Source organism: Melanostigma gelatinosum, assembly GCF_949748355.1.
Source record: "Melanostigma gelatinosum genome assembly, chromosome: 14".
Classification (NCBI taxonomy): Eukaryota; Metazoa; Chordata; class Actinopteri; order Perciformes; family Zoarcidae; genus Melanostigma; species Melanostigma gelatinosum.
The window spans coordinates 10,883,273-10,905,058 of record NC_136647.1 but is presented as its reverse complement, the minus strand read 5'-3'; the positions used below and the strand labels follow the sequence as shown (position 1 = coordinate 10,905,058).

At 41.2% G+C, this 21,786-nt stretch overlaps 2 protein-coding genes across 3 annotated transcripts; both read left to right on the top strand.

Moving 5' to 3' along the window:
• Positions 1 to 3,752: 3,752 nt before the first annotated feature.
• map3k7cl (map3k7 C-terminal like) lies at positions 3,753 to 12,788 on the top strand. Of its 2 annotated transcripts, none has more exons than XM_079283025.1 (5): positions 3,753 to 3,969; positions 4,874 to 4,955; positions 7,513 to 7,571; positions 8,289 to 8,404; positions 11,841 to 12,788. In XM_079283025.1, the coding sequence occupies exons 2-5, from the start codon at positions 4,880 to 4,882 to the stop codon at positions 12,019 to 12,021; spliced, it is 432 nt and encodes a 143-aa protein (XP_079139151.1). In that variant the 5' UTR covers positions 3,753 to 3,969; positions 4,874 to 4,879; the 3' UTR covers positions 12,022 to 12,788. The 2 variants fall into 2 exon arrangements, with proteins under 2 accessions (XP_079139151.1, XP_079139152.1); XM_079283026.1 differs by having other exon boundaries at positions 4,845 to 4,955.
• bach1b (BTB and CNC homology 1, basic leucine zipper transcription factor 1 b) lies at positions 12,063 to 20,169 on the top strand (the record flags this gene model as incomplete). Its single annotated transcript, XM_079283332.1, has 6 exons — positions 12,063 to 12,083; positions 14,379 to 14,627; positions 15,124 to 16,557; positions 17,948 to 18,154; positions 18,263 to 18,563; positions 19,788 to 20,169. 6 exons carry the CDS (start codon positions 12,063 to 12,065, stop codon positions 19,823 to 19,825), a joined length of 2,250 nt encoding a protein of 749 aa, XP_079139458.1. The 3' UTR covers positions 19,826 to 20,169.
• Between the last annotated feature and the right edge of the window lie 1,617 nt (positions 20,170 to 21,786).

Genomic DNA, 21,786 nt, shown 5'->3' with positions numbered 1-21,786 from the left:
TGTGCCTACTGGCAGGCAGCACAGTAGCTTCAGAGCGGATCGCTGAGCCAACCTTGGACAGTGAAAAGAGACAAGGACCTCGAAGGAAAGTCAGGAACAAACCTGCTGTTTTATACCCTTCAAGCACCAACATGGCAGACAGCAAACACCCGACCTCCTTCCCCACCACACACACACACACACACACACACACACACATTAATACACAAATGCTTGTGATCATGAAATATTGCTGTCTGTGTATCAGAAAAAGGATATGATACGGTGTCCATATAATATCAGGAGACGAAGAAAATGAGAAGCATTTTTCTTTTTTTTAATGCATGAAATTCTCAGGAGGTCAAAGACAATTTCCTTGTTCCTCTGGGAGCAGAAGTCTTGTTTTCCAATCAGTCAATTCAGTCATTTTTGTTCTGTTTGCAGTTGTCAAATTTGAAAGCCTGAGGGGAGATCTTGTCTCCCAGCATTGACAGTGGATCTCAGTGGATGTGTGCAACTAAAACAGTGAAAAGCTTCTCTGCAAGTACTTTACAAGCTTAGCTTACCTACCTGGAGATTTAAAGGGGAATTATAATTTATGATAAAATATAAGATTGTGATCCACAGACATAATACTATCCCTTTATTTTAGTAATTCCCACAAACGTTCCTCACAAAATGCTCATCATATTATTTGCCTAATTTTCTAATTCAATTTGCCTTTACAGTACTCAATTTTTATTGAAATGTTTTGATATTTGATTTGATATATACAAGTCTGTTACATCTTCCTCATTTCTACTGTGTTGCGAGCATAAAGCTACATTAGGAGCTTCTCTATATCTGCGTACAAGAAATGAATCAGGAAAGATGGACGCTCGTTGTCTCTCTGCCACCTCTTGCCGAACCCTTTAATCACGTAGATCAAGTAGATTTACTGGAGTTTCACTTTGATTTGACACATTCCAGCTCACTTTGTGCCCACAATCACCCACCCTTTAATCACCTCGCTGTAAACCTGCCTTGTACTCTTGTCAATGGACTTGACACGTACGATGCGTTCTTCGGGAATAGCCGGTCGAAGCAATTAGTATTCTTGACATTTTTGAAATACTGCCATCGATAAAATCAGAATCTGGTTAAGAACACAATCATTCTTTACAAACAGTTATATTGACAATGTCTGTGGTGGGAAATGTTAATGGTGCACCCGAAGCATTACATCGTAATACAATTCATTATCAGTAATGTCAGGACTTTCAAAGCTGACCCAGCATTTACCAGCAAATGCATGACATTTCAAACAGGAAAGAGCAATACATGAATATAAATACTTTATAAATGACTGGAGTCAGAGCTTTTGTTCTGATATTTCTCTCGGTGGACGGTGTGCACTGGTTTGTGTGCATCCTATAAGAACATTGGACTGAGCTTTTCTTAATCTGTTCATGGAATGAGTTTTCTTTTTTTTTTGGTATTCAGATTAATTCTGGTATTGGGCTCACTCCAATGTAATAGCATTTGGTTGTCTCTAATCTCCTAACCCCATAATTCTTAATCAAAATCAAAGGCAGTTTTTTTTTTTTTATCATCAAATAATCCATCATGAATGAGGCCATGGATTACAACTCTGGCCTTGGTATTCTGCACAGCTGCGCAGGGCTTTCCTCCTCCTTACTCCACCTGAACAACTTTAGACAATGTTTCATTTATGATCCAGTTTGTTTCACACAGTAACGATTATTTTCTCTCAATAATCCTGAAACACAGAGTTCTCAGCCTTGGCAGTGTTGGGAGAGTTGAAAGAAAAATTGGGAGACATACGGGGGATATTGGCGTCTTGTCTGTTTGTGCCGTCAGCAAGAAGGTCAGAGATTATGAGCCGTACTTCTATACCTCTTGCACAGATGAAGAGAAAGAGATTGCGAGAAAAGTCTCGAGCAATCAAGATGAAAAGACAGCTCAAAGAGCCCGTTGTTGACATTTTAAACATGTCCAAAATGGGCAGTATATTGCTCTTATTGCGTTCACTTGAAGGAAAGGTCTGCAACGGACAGAAAATCTCAATAGTCTGTTTACATTTGTTGTATGAAACCAGCTGCATTATAGAAATACCTTTGACATCAGAAAGCCCTTCTTCCAGAATTTCTACCTCATATGCATCTTAAATATCACATATAAATCGTTCAAACCTGTCAAGTCTGACAGACAATGTAAAGGAGTGGCAGACGTTTGGGTATGTCCCATCCATCACAATGAGATGAACAGTCTCTGGGGCTGATAAGGCAGATCTGTGTCAACAGCCTGTCAATGAAGACAAATGAGGAGGAGGGCTCTGGGAGGTGCAGAGCATCATTTATCTCTTTCTCCGTTGTCTCTCTGTGTCTTTCTTTCTGTCTACCTTCTGAAATCCTCGCTGTAAATAATTCAGGGGCAATGCTCTCATCTGCTGGTGTGTAGGTGAACTGGCCTCACGGCTGTATAACTTCAGAATATTGCAGTAAATCAGAACATGGGGAAACCCTGAACAGTAATTCTTTCAGAGACTCGCGGGGCCTAATTGTTTTTATTCATTTTTTTTAGGCCTGCCTTCAAATGCAAATTGTTGCTGTTGTGTTAAAACAATAAATTTTTTTGCATATTTATTGCTCAGCAGATATGAACCATTTCCATCAAGTAAGCCCACCACAGGCAGTAAAAAGCTAGTCTACAATGTAAACAGTATATTAATTATGCTATATTACCTTTGTAGCGTCAAATAACTAATTACAACCACATTTATTAGCAGAATTAAGACTTGAACAAACATCATCATGATTAGAACTACAAGACAGAAAACATTGTTGGGAGAAATGTATTTTTAGTTTACTTAAATGTACTCTTTAGTTGGCACATGTTACATCCCAGTCTATGGTTACATCCGATGACATGGAAGGGGCGAGGTTCATGACCTATATTGCAACCGGCCACAAGGGGCTGGCTGCACTTCATGATGTCCATCTTTATACACAAATGAATCCTTTTAACCACAAATTGTGACCAGACATTTGGATGTCTCGCATTTTCATTCAACCCTTCCTGCCCGTTAAGTACTCCCACGCACAAGTGTTGTCTTTGTTTTAAAATCAAATCAATCATTATCCCTTAATATTTTCTAGACTGATGACATCACCAAAGTTATTTTTTTCTAGACTAAGCTACAGAGACACAGACATCACGATACAACATACATTTTTTTCACAGCCTATGGAGAGAGTAGGCCTAGAGGTGCTCCTGAGTAAACTGACATGTGCGTAAATTCGGCGTGTCCCTCTAAAAAGCCCACCCTTAAGCGTCTGAATCCCCTTTGAAGTAGCATATGTATTGTAAGAAACTCCCCCTATAGAGAAAACTCATATCATTACGACCTCCCCGCAGGAAAACAGTCTATACTTCTTCCTCCAGAGCTTTTATAGCATGAGATGTTCATTCTGAGCAACTGTCTCATTGCCCAGCTATTGCAAAGCCAAAGACCATCCCGGCGACCGTGTCACTCAAAAGAGTGCCGCAGCTCTGGGCATTTTTGCGGGCTAAAGTCATGTCATCTGAGACATTTAATTGGGCCCGGGTCCCCACGGAGGGGACAGAGGACGGCATTCCTCGCCTGCCTGCGCCCTGTTGTGTTGCTCTTCACCGAATGGCTGCGACAGTCCGTGGATAACATGTCAATGCCAACACAAACTTCAGCTGCTGGAGTCCCTCTGACTGATGCATTGATTATGAGAACTTCTGAATTCTAAATAATATAGTTGGAGTCTCGAGAGTGAAGAGGAGGTCAACTTTTGGAGAGATAGTTATGCCATGGTGCGGCCGAGAGACGCCTTATACTATTTCTGAAGAGAGCTCAGCGGTGGTCCGACGGGGAAAAGGCGGCTATCAATATTGAGGACGTAGACCTGATTTTAATCTTTATTTTACGGAATTTCCTGCGTCGGGCTCGTGCTGCTTCAGGTAACAATGACCTGTTGGCTCAGATTATTCATTTTTACCCAGTATATGCTGGAGATAGTCCATGTCTGTCATAAAATAGTCTCCATAATAATAAGGATTATATGACAACAACAGGTGTACTATTATGCTATTCCATCTGTTAATACTGTTATATGTTGACAGTATTAGGCATGTTTTGCTTTCCCAGCCACCGAAAGAGCCTAAATAAAAAGGCTGTATTTGCTGGTGTAGAAGGTCCTTGGGGTTTGTTGAGTGAGGTTTACCAGAGTTAAAGCAGGCATATGCCCTGATATAAAAAGCCTGTACCTACACTGGAGGGGGGCATGCAAAATCCAGACCTTAGAGTCTGTCAAAGTTCTCTAATCATTTAACCCCACTGCAACTCTAAATGCATGATGGAACTGGTGGCAGAGTGTGTGTGTTCATAAAGCCCCACACTTTTCTAGGTGTGGATTAATCACATGATTTATCAAAGCAAGACTTTAATTCCAACTGTTAACAGCACCTGCTGAGTTAAGTATTTAGTTAAGTGTGGATAAAATCCCAATAATGCACTGGGTCGCAATACAAAATGGTATACTTAGCTTACACATCAAATTAGGACTTATACTACTTCATCTGCTGATTGTTTGGCCCATGAATACAATTGTGAAAAAGTGCCCTTCTTAATTTCCAAGAAGCTAAGGTGGCATTTCCAAATGTGTTGTTCTGTCCAAGCAACCGTTTAAAATGCAGAGATAACCAATTCACAGTCACATGAAACAGAGAAATGTAGGAAATCACCACAATTGTAAAAACATGATAAATCTCCCACATTATTTCCATTATTGCATCGTCCCGTGTCTTTCATTAGGCCCTTGTTTCTGTGCTAACAGCTCTGTTTTGTGCCCGTGGCCTCATGAAGGGATAAATGATCACCTCAACCAGAAGAGTGTCTCCTGATAAATCTGAAGTTAGAATCGCCTTCAGCCTCGACGACACATCAGGTAAACACAACTGTGCACACACACACACACACACACGTACTCCAGCTCTACGTGCGCTCCCCTCACACACTAAGGGCCCTGCACATACACGTGTGTCTCGTCATCTCAAAAATGATGGTAACAACTTATTTTGAGTGTAGTTGCACCTATTACTCAATTGATCATTTAACACCTGGTGCTGCTTGGAGCTCTACTCTCACTGCATTTCCAGTATGTGTGGAACACATGCACGGCATTCCTCCCACCAAAACAGACCAGGCACCCCCCCCCCCCCCCCCACCTCACACCCTATCACTTTAACTGTGTTCATTCTTCTACGCTGTGGCGGAGACAGGTGCTCCCTCTATTTCTGTAGGACCACAGCATATTCAAAAGTGACCACACATGCATGTGCGCAGCTGTGCACTTGCGAAGTATGCACAAGCAATTGCTTATGGGACCAGTGTTATTTCATTTTTTAATCTTCCAATCCAAACTCAAAGGTCTACCCCTACCTATGGTGCAAGGTAGTATCTGTCAGGACGTTTTACTGCAGTGGGGCCAGGCACTGGGACAGCAGCTGCAGCTATGCAATGGCAGAGTCAGGTTTCCCCTCTAATACTAACAGTGTCATCCTGCCTGATTCACTGTTCAGCTTTTAGAACACTGGCCTATATTTATAAGCAGTTAACACGTCCAGTACTCCGCCCATCTGTGATCCCTCTTGTCTTTCTCTTAGGAAGTGAGATGAAGGGCTGTAGCAGGAACGACACTCAAATCCCACTCGAAGCAGTGATTCATTGAACCCCGTGGCATTCTGCCTGTCATTCTCACATGGCAACATGTCCTCTTACTGAAACCACTTTTTCATTCCATAATCGTTCTTGTTGGTGTACTTTTGTTTTCTCGCTTGCCTTTTCTTCTCAACCATCCATTTCAGTGCACTTTAGTGTCACCTCGTTTTCCAATACGTGCTTTTATTTAGTTGTGTGCTGGTTCATTTTATGATAAATCTCAAGGATCAAGTAACTTTGTTTTAGTTGCAGTGGTTGATTCCAGAGCTGTTCAGGCACAATCTGACCCTACCCTCCAAGATCAAATTTTAGATATTCCCTGGACGATCGTGTTGTTGCCTCTTTGAACTTGTCTTTCTCAGCAGAGGGACTAAGACCGGTGCTCCATCTAGGGATCATCCTCTAGGGCTCTCATGACTTCATGCCAGGCATAGCTATACCCCACACGGTGTCAATCCTAACCATTAGAACTGTATTTATTCCACATCATAATTGGCCCCATGGCTGTAGGCTGGCCCACTGATACGTCTGCTTTTAGAAGGTTGCATCATCCTAGGATTCTCCACATGTGTTCCACAACTCCAGGGGGACATTACTGGCGAGGCAGAGGCTGGTGCAGACAACCTGTCTGTTTCTGTCTGTCTGTATGTCTGGCAGGCGGCTTGTCTGTCTGAATCCCTCTCTGTCCATACATCTGGCCTGTCTGTTCTTTCTGCCCACTGTGTTTGTCTGTTTGTATTCTTGCCCTGCATGTCTTTCAGTGTGACAGCTCATTGCTGTTGTACAGTAAAAGGACGCGGCTCATTTATACGTGTCGCAATGTGTTGCTGTGGGGACGTGTAAGAGGCCCCTTTAGTGTTTCATTCTGGTCCAATTTAAGAGGCGAAAAAGCCACTGCCTGTTTGATTACCCCATTATTTGGAGCTACATTTGACAAAATAATCTCTCTTCCACAAGTTTAAAATCTCTGCAGGCTGATTATCATAGAGTATTTTGATGGAAGAAAGAAAATCAGTCCAAAGACTATTGGTGGAGAGTACACTAACTATGTTTACTAAAGTTCAGTTTTGAGGTACTTTTACTTTACTTGAACTTTTGCTGCTTGAAACTTCACCAGATTTATCTGACAGCCAGTTACTTTACATTTTAAGATTTTATACAAAAGAATGTTGATCATCTGATGCATCAGATAGATACGAATACTCACCAATCAATAAAGTGTTTAGCACAACCGGCAACAACATTAACATGTTTATACATCAATAATAATTAGCTAATAATACAATATATATAATAATAATAATAATAATAATAATAATAATAATAATAATAATAATAATAATACATACATTTTATAAAGAGCTTTTCAAAATAACCAAAGACGCTTTACAGGGTAGAGACAAACAGAACATCAAACTGAATATATATCATAAAATCTGTAATAAGTGATTTTAGTTGTGATACTTTAAGTATATTTTCTTGCTAAAACGTCTTACTTAAATTAAAGTGCAGGACTTTCACTTGTAACAGAATGTTTTTACTGTTTACTGCTACTTTTACCAAGTAGAAGACCTGAATACTTTTTCCCCCCTTGCAGAAAAAATACAGTCTGCTTTGGAAAATAGTCAGCAGTAAAGCATACACAAATTGTAGTCATGTCAAACCAAAACGATTTTAAAAAGTTGGTATCATTAAGAATATACAATGTTGTGTTTTGGTATCTCAGTATATATCAATCATGACACTGATTGTTCACATCTGAAAATTGCATTCTGTTTCTACAGATGTAAAAGATGTGGAGGACCTTCCGAAAACTTTCCCGGATCTTGAACAGCGACTGCAGGTATACAGTACTACGACACTCGCACATGCTGTGCCATCACATTGCTTTGAACACACAGCTCTAAAGCACTATTCTGTTGATGGTAGAAACAGAGCATACATCAGGAGAAGCTTGGGTTAAGCTTGTCAACCTTGTAAATCAATGTCTTCACTGTGTGCGCTCAATCTGCTATTAGTGTTGTCATTGAATTATCCTTCAACGAGTGCCAGAGCCAGGGTCACATGAAGTGCATGTTGGTTTAGAGTATCAAATGAGAACAGCAGTAGCAGGCCAATGAATGACAGCTTTCATGCACTGTACCACAGGCTAATGGAGATATCGTTTCATTCCCATTTATCGTAGTTATGCGTTTTTTTATAACCAATATTCATATTCAATTCATAGGACGAAAAACGTTTTTAATGACAGTAACTTGATTTGAACATGCAATATTCTTATCTGGCGTCCAACATGCTATCATAGCGCCACAAGAAAAAAAGGCATTTGTAGGTCTCTTATACAAGTAATATAGAGACAAGTTTATTTAGGTCTCGATTGTTGTCCTCACATACAGCAATCTCTTGTTTTACCAGCAGTGATATCTATAGCAAATTTCATGGACCTTCTTGGAAAGTAGTGTTTCAAATAACAGGTGCAGGTTTGTATATATTATAATCTCTTTTGTTTTGTTTTGCCTGGCCCTAAACTAACATGGCATCTCTCTCTGACCTCTTGCAGCCAGTGCCCCCCTGTGGCTCTCTGAGAGACAGCGTTCAGGTGTGCAAGGAGCACTGCAGGATGGCGAGAGAATTCCACCAGGTCAAACATGAGATCGCTGTGCTTGAGGACCGCAAGTGAGTCCCTGTGAATGCCTTTTTAAAAAAATGGGGGAAAAAACCATACAAGAGCTTGTAATGGGTGCATCGGGAGCACAGATCAGGAGGATGCATGTTCAAATTACGTTTGGTGTCATTGCTTGGACCAGAAGGGAAAAAATCTAGTCTTACTCATAGCTTTGCCTATAGACTTATTGGCTTAATGAAATATTAAAATATTTACTTACCGGTACACTATTTGGTAATATGGATTCAAGGAGAACAAATAAGAATGCGCTTTTATAATTATAATAATAATTTATAGTAAAATCAGTGTACGTTTGGAACATAAACTTAGACCATTATAAATAAGGCATTTTGGATCAAAATGTCCACCAGGTGGCACATGTTTATAGCTTTCCCACAGCATTTAGCACATAATCTACAGCGAGCCCTTTGCATTCATAAAGGTGATATTTGAACAGTAATGTATGACTTTGATTTCAAATGTATTTCTTCACTATTCTAATTACTTTTGAATTAGAAACAAGATCAAGCATGTGTGATGTATACAGGAATGAGTGTGAATGTGAAGGTTGCACTGTTTCTGCGGTTTCTTTGTTTGATTCTGGATCATATTGAGGAAATTACACTGCAGCTGTTGTCAGATGTAATTGAGTGAGACCTGCTGTATGCTATAATGCACATAGATTATGTACTGTGTGTATGCTTGCACATAAACAGAGGTGAATAACACGCACACACACACACACACACACACACACAGTGCACACTGTCCCCTGTGCCCTCAGCAGCTGTGGGTAGTTTTAGCAGTGGGATTTTCAAGGCCCTTGCTGTTACCCCACCACCACATCTACACACACACACACATACACACACACACACACACACACACACACACACACACACACACACACACACACTACTTGACAGCTCCTAAATAGAGAACAGCATGGCAGAATCTGATGTGATGAGTATAGCCTTGAGTTTGGATAAGAACATGATGAGTCAGGCTGGTAGAAACTCCACATCCACTCACACACGCAAAGTTAGATTCACACTTAAAGTAAAGTTCGACACAACTAGACAGACGTGACGGCAATACCAATTGTGCTTTTAGGCCGATGCTAAAAAAGCAATTAACTGATACAGATACTTCATTTTGAACATTGAATATATTTTTGAGGAAGAGTGAATATTTTTAGCTTTTGGTTATCGACCATAGAGAGGCATGATGCAATGACAGTTTTGCTACTTCCTATATTACTACACAGAGATAGACAGGAGATTAATCAGATTTACAGTGAAGTGTTGCCAGGACGACAACAGGAACAACCCTCTAACACACTGCAGAGGGGTTTTCCAAAATCCACTTCGTCTACTTTTGATCAGTATCAAACAAGTACATACTGTAACACTATATATTGAACTTTAACTTGTTTAACGATCCATTTTTTGAGTTCGATCAGTCCTGTAATACCAGTGAACAGAATCACTGGGAACCATCATGACACAAAGAGATTACACGAGAATTAGCCACAATTATGAAAGAATTATAAAACATCCATATTCGAAGTTTTGGAATTGTTTTAGTGAACAGCGGAAGGTATTTTTTGAAATTTGAAAGTTTAAACCCTTTTTATTAAATAAGAAATAATGTGTTCTGTACAATTTGTATCAGATTTGATCTGGTTTCTTCTGTTTTCCGGATGGAATTTTTTTGACTGAAAAAGATCTCTTCCTCTTTTTCAGGCTCCCTCTGTCACATACACATGCATACACACATACATAGGACATACAGGTTTGAACTTGAGCTTCTTGAGTTTCATAAAGTGTTCAACAATAAAGCTTTGCTTACCAACTCAGATGGAATTACCAGTCTTAGGGAAATAGACTGTGGATGAGGAAATACACAGAGATAAGATAAGATGAAATAAACATCATAGTTTCCAGTCAGCAGTTATGTCTATTTATATCATTTTTTTCTGGTCTAACAGGAAATTAATAGTCTGAACATGTTTGTTTAGACATTAAACAAGACAATTTCTCATAAATAGTCCATTGTAATCATCTGTTAATTATTCAGAAAAGCTGAATTTCAATAAGGTAAATTTATCCATATGAAAATTACATATTGCATACCATATTAATTCTAAAGTAAATGTAATTGTTAAGTTAATGTATATAATGATGAGAAACATGTTTAGACAAGATTGAAAAGGTTAATTTGTGATCCAAATAAAAGATTAGCCCCACTAACACAATTCAAAACACTTGCATCCCGCTACTGAAATGAATAGATTTTTAATATTGCCGCAAACAAAGTAAGTATTAGGCTTTTAAATCATTTGGGCTTATTATCTCAAACCAATTATCATCTTCTGTGAAAAAGTTATGGTATAAAAGCTCCACAGACAGACTATATTGTAGGATAGAGACTCCTTTTCTTCTTTGTTGATGCTGCTGTTACTGTGACTTGGCACTTACCAGCAGTAATACAACACTGACATTCACACACCCTCAAGCGTGAGGACATGACAAGCATGTTGCGCACATACATTTCTGTGCATGTTTGCTTACACTGGCATTCAAAGTCCAAAGGCTGATCTCTTCCCAGAGTGTGAAATCACTGTTTGGCAGCGAAAGTCAGGTCAACCTGTCTTAACCAGAGCTAGAGTCATTCAATTGGATTGACTTCATTGGGAAAGACAGTTGGGATTGTGAAATAATGTTAGTTTCTGTTATTTTTTCATGCACATACAAGTCCTCAGCCCACATGGACTTACGAGACACCAAATATACAGTTGGGGTGGAGAAACATTTGTCAGAAAATAACAACTTCTTACCATTATATTGCAAACAAAGAACTTAATCTTCTTTACAGAGACCTTTGGTGAAATTCTGCTTCACATAAGGCTCCACACATCCACACATCGTTAACCAATATGTTTATGATTTAGGTCTGTACTAGCACACCATATTCTATTGTACATAACAACATACATTGACCTCAGCATTATGAATATTATACTGATTTAGGCCATCAGGCCATGGAATGTCGTAATTACTTACTCCAGAGCAGTTAGCGTTGTTGCCCAACAGTAAGCAGTGTTTTTCTATTTCATAAGCTCAGCCCTTCCTGTAAGTTTGCATATTTCCCATGTTTATTGTGGTTTCTCTGGTCCCCCCCCCCCCTATATTTTAGAAACAAGACACAGCTGGAGAATCTAAATTGCTCATTGGTATGAACCTGTCATGAGTGTTCCCCTGCCTCAAGCCAAGTGTAAGCTGGGACAATGTCCAGCTTTTCACAACTAAAAAATATTAAGCGGGAAGAGATAGAAATTAAACAAATGACTCGACAGCAAATTAATTGTAGAATTAGAAGAAACTCTATACTGATTTATGCATTTTGATTAAAAAAAAAAATCTTTTTATTTCACTCCTCTCTTAGGCGCAAGTTGCTGGCAGAGCTGGTGGAGGATGAGAAGAATGCCATGGAGATCGCCCGTCTAGAGGAGGAGTTTCGTCGTCTGACGGAGGAGAACCGCAGCTTGATGACCGTCCACAACGAGCGCGCTCAGCAGCTGGAGAGGCTCTGCTTGACCAATCGAACGAGGCAGGACTCCTCGTGACCTCTGACCTCTGCAGAACCTGAGGCCTCCAGAAATCCAGCATGACGCCAGGCCCGGACACCGTGCAGAAATAAAGGCACAGCTAGTGTTCGTTCCTCATAACAACAGTCAGTGAATCAGCTACAGAAAGGCGTTGTGTTGATTCATGTCTGAGTCATTTGTTTGAACCACAGACTTACTGTCACCATCTGTGTGAAGCTGTTGTAGGGATTCTACCAAGCCATGACACAAGGCCACTTTTCTGGGTTTTGCTATTACGTGATCTTGCAGAACCTCCCTGGTCGCCATTGCAATACCTCACAGTATATATTTATACAATGTCAGCTGCCGCGAATGACCAGATATTCTGATATCTGTCTCAGGTCCTGTAGAGACTCAGAGCTTTTACCTGAGGTCTGTGGAGGGAGCCAAAGGTGGTATGATGTGGTCCAAATGTTGTATTTTGAGGAGTGTTTCCCCTCCCTCTTCCTCCCTCCCACCCCGTCACTTGCCCGTCAAGTTCCTGTTATGATAAAAAAGGAAATGAGACAAATGTTTAACAGAGTGTCAGGGATCGGGAAATTATAGCCATTTGTGAGGAACAGCAAAAGAAGAAGGGTGACTAACTATCTGTTTCACAATATCTGCTGCGACACAACACTGTATGAGTTGTACATTTTTTTTGATGTAGCGTGTCTCACACACCTGTAGAAGGGGAGGTACACAACAAGATAAACTGTTGCTTATCGTCCTCGTCTATTAATAAAATGCATTTTAATTTAACACTAGCATCAGTTCCTTAGTTTCATTTCTCGCCATGCTTTTGTGTTTGTACTGGCTTTATGGTCATTGCGGTGCTTACATGGAAAAGGGAACTAGATTTTATTTTTTTTTCATGAGGAGATTAGCTCAGTCTGGAATTCTGAAACAGTCACCTGATTGGCCAGTTTGACACTAGCAGCCTTCCCTCTTCCTCCTTCAAAATCATGTGACATTGACAACTGTGCTTTGCGAAAACGCTCAGTCCACTTTGAAGCTGTGCTTTTCCTTTATAGAGAAATAGCTTGAAAGTTGATCATTAAACACGTTTTCTGGCAGCGTTACTGTGCCTCAATAGTCATCTTTATCATAGTATCGCAGATATTTAATACATGGCCCAAACTGCTGCTGACATCTCAAAAGCCTATAAATATATAATGAATATGAAGACAAATAATCAATTATAGGAGTTGTGTTGGTACTCCTTTAAAATTGTTAACCTATTGTGCCTCTGCCAGCAAAGGTCTGTCTCTCGCTCTCTCTCTCGCTCTCTCTCTCTCTCTCTCTCTCTCTCTCGCTCTCTCTCTCTCTCTCTCTCTCTCTCTCTCTCTCTCACTCTCTCTCTCTCTCGCTCTCTCTCTCTCTCGCTCTCTCTCTCTCTCTCGCGCTCTCTCTCTCTCTCGCTCTCTCTCTCTCTCTCTCTCTCGCTCTCTCTCTCTCTCTCGCTCTCTCGCTCTCTCTCTCTCGCTCTCTCTCTCTCTCTCTCTCTCTCTCTCTCTCGCTCTCTCTCGCTCTCGCTCTCGCTCTCGCTCTCTCTCTCTCTCTCTCTCTCTCTCTCTCTCTCTCTCTCTCTCTCTCTCGCTCTCTGGCTCTGACATACACAAACACACGACAAAGAAAACTTGAACTGAAAAAACAGAAACATATGCTGCCACCTGTAAACAAACAAGATATGAGTCCTACTGAGAAATATTCATCTTCAAATTATCATAATGGCCTCAATCGTCAAACCCTGAATTGTGTTTCGGGGTAAATCTACAAAGGAATTTTCTTGGAAAAGTCACCAGACATTCAAGGGTGGGATTGTGGACGGGAAAAACTGCTTGCTCATCCTATATCAGCAGGAGTCTATGAGTCAGCGCTCTGTTACACCCAGAGTTGTTGCAACACACACACACTGACACACTGACACACACTGACACAGACACACACTGACACACACACACACACAGACACACACACACACTGACACAGACACACACACACACACACTCTCACTCCCTCTATCTCCCCCTCCCTCTCACATACTCACACACAAGCCATATGACTGAGTCAAGCTCAGTTTTTAGTTTCTACCGGAGTTGAGATAAGGCTTTCTGGGAAACGTAGCCTGTTTGGACGGCATTCCATTTGGAAATAGCCATGTGTGCTCAGCAGCTGGGACTTTCTTCAACGCTCTAAGAAACGTGGATATATAAAGGCAGCCTTGTAAGGTAGGCATGTCTTTGTTGTTATTTCTATGTATAACTTTTTAAGTATGTATAACCTGAAAGGGGAAATGTTACCTACACGTTTGTATGTGCGAGTGTCTATGTTTATGTGTTTGTGCTTACATATAGATCTCCCTGATGGCCACATCTGCCCCCCGGTCATCTGTGTTTACATTTGAGTCTACAGTGCATTCCTCCCATGTGCTGCGCTGCCTGGACGAGCAGCGTCGCCGAGACACAATGTGTGATGTTACCGTGGTTGTGGAGGGTCAGAGTTTCAGAGCCCACCGCTCAATTCTCGCTTCCTGCAGCGAGTACTTTACGCAGAGAATCTCCTCCCTCACACAGCATGGAGCGGTCATCACTCTGCCACAAGAGGTGAGATGTCGCCTCACAATGCCGTACAGGTAGAAAGTAGATACACACAAGCCGTGCTGCCCAACAATGGGTCGAAATGAAGTGAGAAAAATGACTGAAAGGCTGATGGTACGGCTGTATGAGAGTAATTTGACGGTATCATTGTTTAATGTTCTTTAGTCGAAAATCTCTTTTTATTTTTATTCATTTTTTATTATACCACATCTGTTGAAAAAAAAGTTGCCTTAACAAGATTCTTTAATGGAGGACCTGCTTTTAATCAGGTTATTGTGAACTACAAACCCACAGAAAATAGATTTGCATTGGTTGCTTTGTCAATAAAGTCATATGATCATGGGCTTTATTTCATTAAACATTTGTGATCATTTCCTTGGCCTACAGTATTAGATGTTTGATTATCTGACAGAAAATATTGTAGAATTACAGATTGCAGTCCTTGAGAATTAACTTGAGCATATCAAGTGCTCATTCATGTCACTTGTCCTTTTTTTTCCAGGTGTCTGTTGCTGGTTTTGAACCCTTGCTGAAGTTTTCCTACACATCCAAACTTCTCTTTGAGAAAAACGATGTCTTAGAAATCCGTAACGCCGCCTCCATTCTTGGTTTCAGAGACCTCGACAAGGCATGCTTTGATTTCCTCCTCCCTAAGTTCTTCTCCAGCAACAAGAGCCCTGCCCCTGTTCCGAGGAAGACCTGTTGTAAGAAGAAATGTAAGAGGCGATTGTCAAAGGAAGACTGTGCCACTGACTCTGTTGATGTGTTGTTGGATGAGAAAGAAGTAAAACCAGTTGCTGACTCACCAACTCAGCAGGAAGTGGCTCGGCACTGTAATAAATCAGTGAACAGCGAAATGGGAAGTCTGAACGGTGCAGCCACTCTTACACCTGTAGCTGAAGGGACAAATGGCCGTTTTATGCAGTGTCCTAAGTATCGCAAGTTCCAGCTGGCTTGTGGTAAGGAAACTTGTGTCACAGAGAAAAGTCTGAACAATCCCGTAACGGTAATCAAGAATGACTTTGATCTCCCCTGCTGGCCCTGCTCCAGCAGTGTGAACAACAAGAGTGACGTTGAATTCCCTGGTAATTCAACCTCTATTTCCACCAGGCAGAGCAAAACAGGGGCTGATGAGCCATGGAAAACTGAAATACGTGACAAGAAACAAGGGGACGGTAGGGGAGGGGAGGTTGATATGATTGAGGAAGACACAAGTCAAAGGCAGATAAAATGGAATAAGAAGGAAAGAGAGATGGAAAAGGAGGAAGACATCAGCTCCACAGACCGATCCATTGTCAAGGTAGTCTCGTCAGGCCGGAGCACAGTGCTGAGTGAGAGGTCATCAGGGTTAATGTTGCACCATTGCCCCCTGAGGACCTTTGCCGAGTGCCCTGCAATCACTCGGACACCGGGGCACGAAAGGTCCGTCATGGACAGTACAGAGGCCAAGAAAACAAGGGACTCTGGTGCACTAGCGCCAGGGTCCTTTCATCAAAAGGCAGATGATGAGATATATTCTGGCTGGCAAGAAAGACGACAAACTGGCTGCATGTCGGTAAATAATGCCAGAGACGGGAGCGCCGTGGAAAGGGGGGTGGCCGAGCACCTGGCCAAGCAGGTGGGCTCTGACATGAGCTTATCTCAGCTGAATTCCCAGGACCCTGATGCAGGAAGTTCCTCTGATACAGGGAGGGGACGGGTACAGAGCACATCTTTAGAGCAGCTGCAATTCCATAACCTCAGCTCCACAAGCACAAGCTGTCCCTTTTACCAGGAGCTGGACCAAAGGAAATGTTCATGGAAGGGAGCAGAGCTGTCTGAGTGCGAGGGGGCATCGCAGTCAGGCGTGTCATCCCTCAACTCAGGGGAGGATGGAGACTCGGAGACGGAAACAGAAGGAGACAGTGAGTCCTACACAAGAGAGAGGGCCAGACAGGTGAGCAGCTAAAGCACCAAACAAGCCTGCTAAGGCCCGCACATCTGTTTTGTTCGTTGATGTGTCTGTCCTGCTGCCACCTAACTGTGTTAAAAGTTCAAGTGCTGAAATGAATCTGTGTCAAAAAGGGTCAGCAAGCTCACACTACCCGTAGATTACTTTTCATTATGTTTGTTCAGAATCCCTTTAGTGCCAAGTTAATTATTCACCAAGTAGAAATGATGACGATGTGTGTGTGTGTGTACGTGTGTGTACGTGTGTGTGTTTTGCGACAGTGTGCATGTGTCGAGCAAATTAGTTCAGAGTCCAGTTCATCTGAAATTGACAGCTCAGCCCGGTGAGTTAACAATAACTACAGGCGACTCAAACAACAGGTTTGAGGAAGGTCTCATGTTACTGTTCAGAAGGTGTGAACAGTGCAGTGATTGTGCAGACAAAGAGGTCATTTCAGAGGGAACACCGTGCTTTTATTTACTCGAGATAAAACCTTAAATGATTGCTCCAGTAAACCAGTGAGTGTACAGTCATTTCTGTCACACATTAGCGGCAGCAATAACCCAGCACCCAACCTCTGCTTTTAAAAGGCAACTCGATCCTCTTCGAGTTCGAGTCAATTATTAACAGCTTGGTAAAAATATAACTTGGTGTCTGAATTCCAAATCCATGTTGACTTTTGCCTCACTTAACTGTGTTTTGTTCAAATGCAAAAAGCTCCACATGTTTTTTTGATAATTTAATATTTTTATATTTTGTGTGAAAAAAAGAGTCTATAGCAACTACCAACAACACAGAACACACAATGTTCTTTTCACAATTACTTTGTTTGTCTGCAAATGTCTGCAAAGGACTTAGATTGATGCTCTTTGGTAACTCGGATTCGCTGCTGTTAGCTACCAGGGAAAACAAAAGCACTATCCTCCTCCTGTTTCGGATGCACAGTGGGTGACGCACTTCCTTTGGACCTTCACTTTCCTAAGAGATGGTACCCGGTGGCAGACAGAATGGCTTAGTAAAAGCGAAGCTTATAGGGAACAAATGCTGATGGTGTCGTTATTCTATTGCCATTACACTGTGCAATCAATATTCACAATGATAAGTTATGCAAAGATATGTGTCTGTTAACACTTTAATGCATTGACTGACGAAGAATAGTTAAAATGTCTTTGTTCTCATCTCTATTTCTTATGATGTTCAGACAAGCAAATTAAACCTGTCTCTAAGACTGTTGATTTAAAGGTGTGTGTGTGTGTGTGTACTATAGTCACATTCATATGTCATCAGCTTGACGTCATCCAAAAAGCCGAAACTATTTTTTATGTATATATAAAACAGAATTATATGTATATGTATACATCTATATTAAAGCATTGGTTTTTGCTCCTGTCCGTAGGTGCAGCTGCCTTTCTCTGTAGAGTGGATTGTGGATCTGAGCAGGAATGACTTCCAACAGCTGCTGAAGCAACAGGTCTTTACACGGGAACAGCTGGAGTTTGTCCATGATTTAAGACGGCGCAGCAAAAATCGCCTCGCAGCTCAGCGTTGCCGCAAGAGGAAACTAGACTGCATACACGATCTGCAGTATGAAATCAACAAGCTGGTAAAAAAAAAAACATGTTTTTGTTCAAATCAGTCAACTTTTATGAAGCGCTTCTTGTTTACAGGCATGTTAATCATGGTGTGTGTGTGTGTGTACTGCGTTTCACAGAAGACAGAGAGGGAGACACTAATGATGGAGAGGAGCCATTTGAGCCAGCTGAGGTCAAAAACATGCCACAGTGTCTCTGCATTATGCCAGAGGGTGTACAACGAAGCCAACCTGCAGCCAGAGCAGCTCCAGGTGTTGGCCCAATACACCTCCCCGAACTGCCCTCTGTCCCCTTTCTATCCTCACATAGATGCACTCATTTCACAGCCTCAGCCTTCGATCTCGGCCTGCTTTGTCGGACTCGATAAGCGTATGGCGTCTGAGGAGGCTTCGTCCAGCTCAAAAACGGACACAGTCACAGGTGATGGTCAACATTCACTTTAGATACACACTCAGCGCACATACATGCAACACATTACTCTCTGTTCCCACTCTATCGTAAGGTATTTAAAGACATTACCACAGATTATGGACGAAGTAAAGGCTGCATAGTAAGGTGATGGTATACTTGTAATACATTCATAATGTCCGTTCATAATCAGCACATATTGTCATTAATTCCTGCGAACTTTTCAATTTTCAAACATACAGCTTAAATGAAGAGGTCTGGAATGTGTTCCTGATGTCCAAAACCATTCATTCACTTTTCCACCAATTATACGTCTCTGATGACCTTCTGTAGCACATTTTTCACACTTTGCAATTGGATTTTTAGACTTGGTTTTTTGGTGAAAGCGGAATAGTATCTGCTTACAAATCAAGTGAGCCAGGGTGCATGCTGAGAATATTTTAGCACTGAGACAATCACAACTTTAATCAGAAAACAGAGGGAACAATGGTCTCTTTATTTATAATGTGCTTCACTGTTTAATTACCTCAGGATAACACACACACGCGCAACATATGCACATTTTTATAAAGGTTCTCAGGTGTTAATAAGAGCATTCAGCATACAATACCTCTTGCAGACAGTGCTGGCTGTCTTTTTTAGAGCGCAACACAAACCGGCATTTTGCACTAAAACCATACAACACAGCAAACATAATGTGGCATGTTTACCTTCTCGTCATATGTCTGGCAAAGATATTTCAGACTGTCATCGTGGTCGTCTGACCACAGTGACACAGCTCTCCGTGGTTACGCACCGCGCTCTGAGCTTGGCTTTGACTCACTGAAACAGACCTCACGAATTTGCCTAAAATGTGTAAAGTGTCTAAAGAAAGTGTACCTTAGCAGAGCTTTTATGCTGAACATGAACAAAGCAGCTACACTCAGTGTGATGAAAATCATTCCCATCATTTGTCCCACATTATGTGTCTGCCCTGTATTGTGGCAGGTATTGCACTCTTTTTACATATGCCGTGGAAATATTGTGTGTTACCCGGCACAACTTGATTAACTTTAACACCCTTAATTAAATTACTGTCAAGGCTCAAGCGAACTATGTAGCATTACCATGCAGTACAAGCATATTGATGTGTATATTGTGTGTCTCCTGTACTATCAACACCACAGTTATGTTTATTGATTCTTTACTCCATGTTTTGTACTTCTTTTGACTTTCACCTATACCTGTATCCCTCAGGACTCATTACAGAAAACCAGTTTGCAACCTCCTCGTGATCAAGTTTCGCTGTATGCATATATGTATAGATTTCTTTACACCCGTGACAATCACAACTGTGCAGCTGGTTGTTATACATTATTTGTGTAAATATGAAAATCAGTTATACATTGATTTTATGAGGACATTTTGAGTAACCACATTGTATTTTTGAGGACAGTCAAAGTGTAACGCATGATAAAGGTGGTGCTTATCGCCCTCTAATGGCAGTGCCTGTGCAGTCAACAGACTGAGAGCTGTATAGACGTGCACTACGATGTGTCTGCAGCACACATTGCTCTACGACTGCATTATTTTATTTTTATTGTATAAAAAGGACTGCATCTTTCTATCATAATGTCAAAGTGGATTCCTGCATTTTTTTTAAGCAAAAGGGAAAAATAACCAACATTGAAAACAGAAAATAAAAAGCTCCAAACAGTAAAATATGTTTACTGTCATCCCTCAGTTGTGAAGATGATTCTTAGTGCAATGCATTATACAATATTATATATATTAAAAAAAAGAAACACAACAGTAAGCTCAATGAGATGTAAAATCGGTCAGTGTTCAGTTTGAGGGAAAGCTCAGCTCATAAGGTTTTCAGAAGACTCATCTTTCAACTTGGACAGATATATTAATGATTGAATACTGCACTTAGTCTTTCATGTTTCGCCCTCCTGAATCTCATTCACCCTCTACATAGCCTCATCTCTGTTACCTTTTCACTATTTCCTTTCGTCCTCCTCTCCCGCTGTCTCTGGAGGCTATTTTAATTATGCAGAGACTACAATTTCATCCCTCAATTTTATTTTATGTGAGCAAACATAACGTAATAGCTCCCCAGATGATTACGAAAGTATACAAAGATCTGCGAATCACAGCATGCTGGTCATTCTCACGAGCTATTCATGAACTTATCATGGAGAGAATTAAAGGTGTCTGTTTCTACAGCTAAATCCAACTGTGTTTATATTTGTTGTTTTTCTGTAGAAATGAGACATCTTGGGAAACACACCATACGAGTCATGTCTCCTTATTAGGCCATACAAGTCCAGTTAATATGATTCGAAATGAAGGAGTGTGCATTGCCTGCGCTGTTACCAATGTGACAACAGATGGCACCACATGAGTTACTGATGGTGAGAGCAGGGCAAAAGACTCCACGTGATTAAGCCGGCTGAATGTGTTTTGATCTTACAGAGTTATCATTTATGATACGTGTGAATTCTGTCTGGAAAATACTTAAATGGAAGTCGAATGTCAAGCGTTTGCGTGTTTATCTGCTTGCACCTTTGTTGAGCTGCCTGTGTTATATTGCTGTAAGATTTGAGTATTGCTTTTCTCCCATCTCATTTTCTTCTCTTGCTAACTGCTTCTCCTCCTCTCTCTCTCTCTCTCTCTCTCTCTCTCTGTCTCCCTCTGAGAGAAGATGTGGGTGTTTTCTGTAGGTGGTTCTCTGGCAGAGCCTGAGCACTGAAGAGAACACAATATGCTGGGCGAGTAATCCAAGTAATGAACAGTTAGATATGTGCCAGCTGTTGTCATGGGAAGAGTTAATGGACCAAAACTTTGAGAATATTGTTCCAAATTGAAATTAATGTTTAATTGTAGTGTTTTGTTTTTAATTGCATCAACGACACCCACTCTCACAACAACAGCTTGCTTCTTAAAGGGGTGTGTAGGATTTTTAGGCATCCAGCAGTGAGGTTGCAGATTGCATCCAACCTCTCCGCTCACCCCTCCCTTTCCAAGCGTGTCTGAGAACTACGGTGGCCTTCAGGTAATGTAAAAACTCAAAAGGCTCTCGCTAAAGCTAGTGTTTAGTTGGTCCGTTCTGGGCTACTTTAGAAACATGTCGGCACAACATGGCGGACTCCATGAAGAGGACCTGTTCCCTGTGTAGATATCAAGGGCTAATTCTAAACGAACAACAACATAACCATTCTGAGTTTCAGGTTTTTATAAACTAATGAAAACA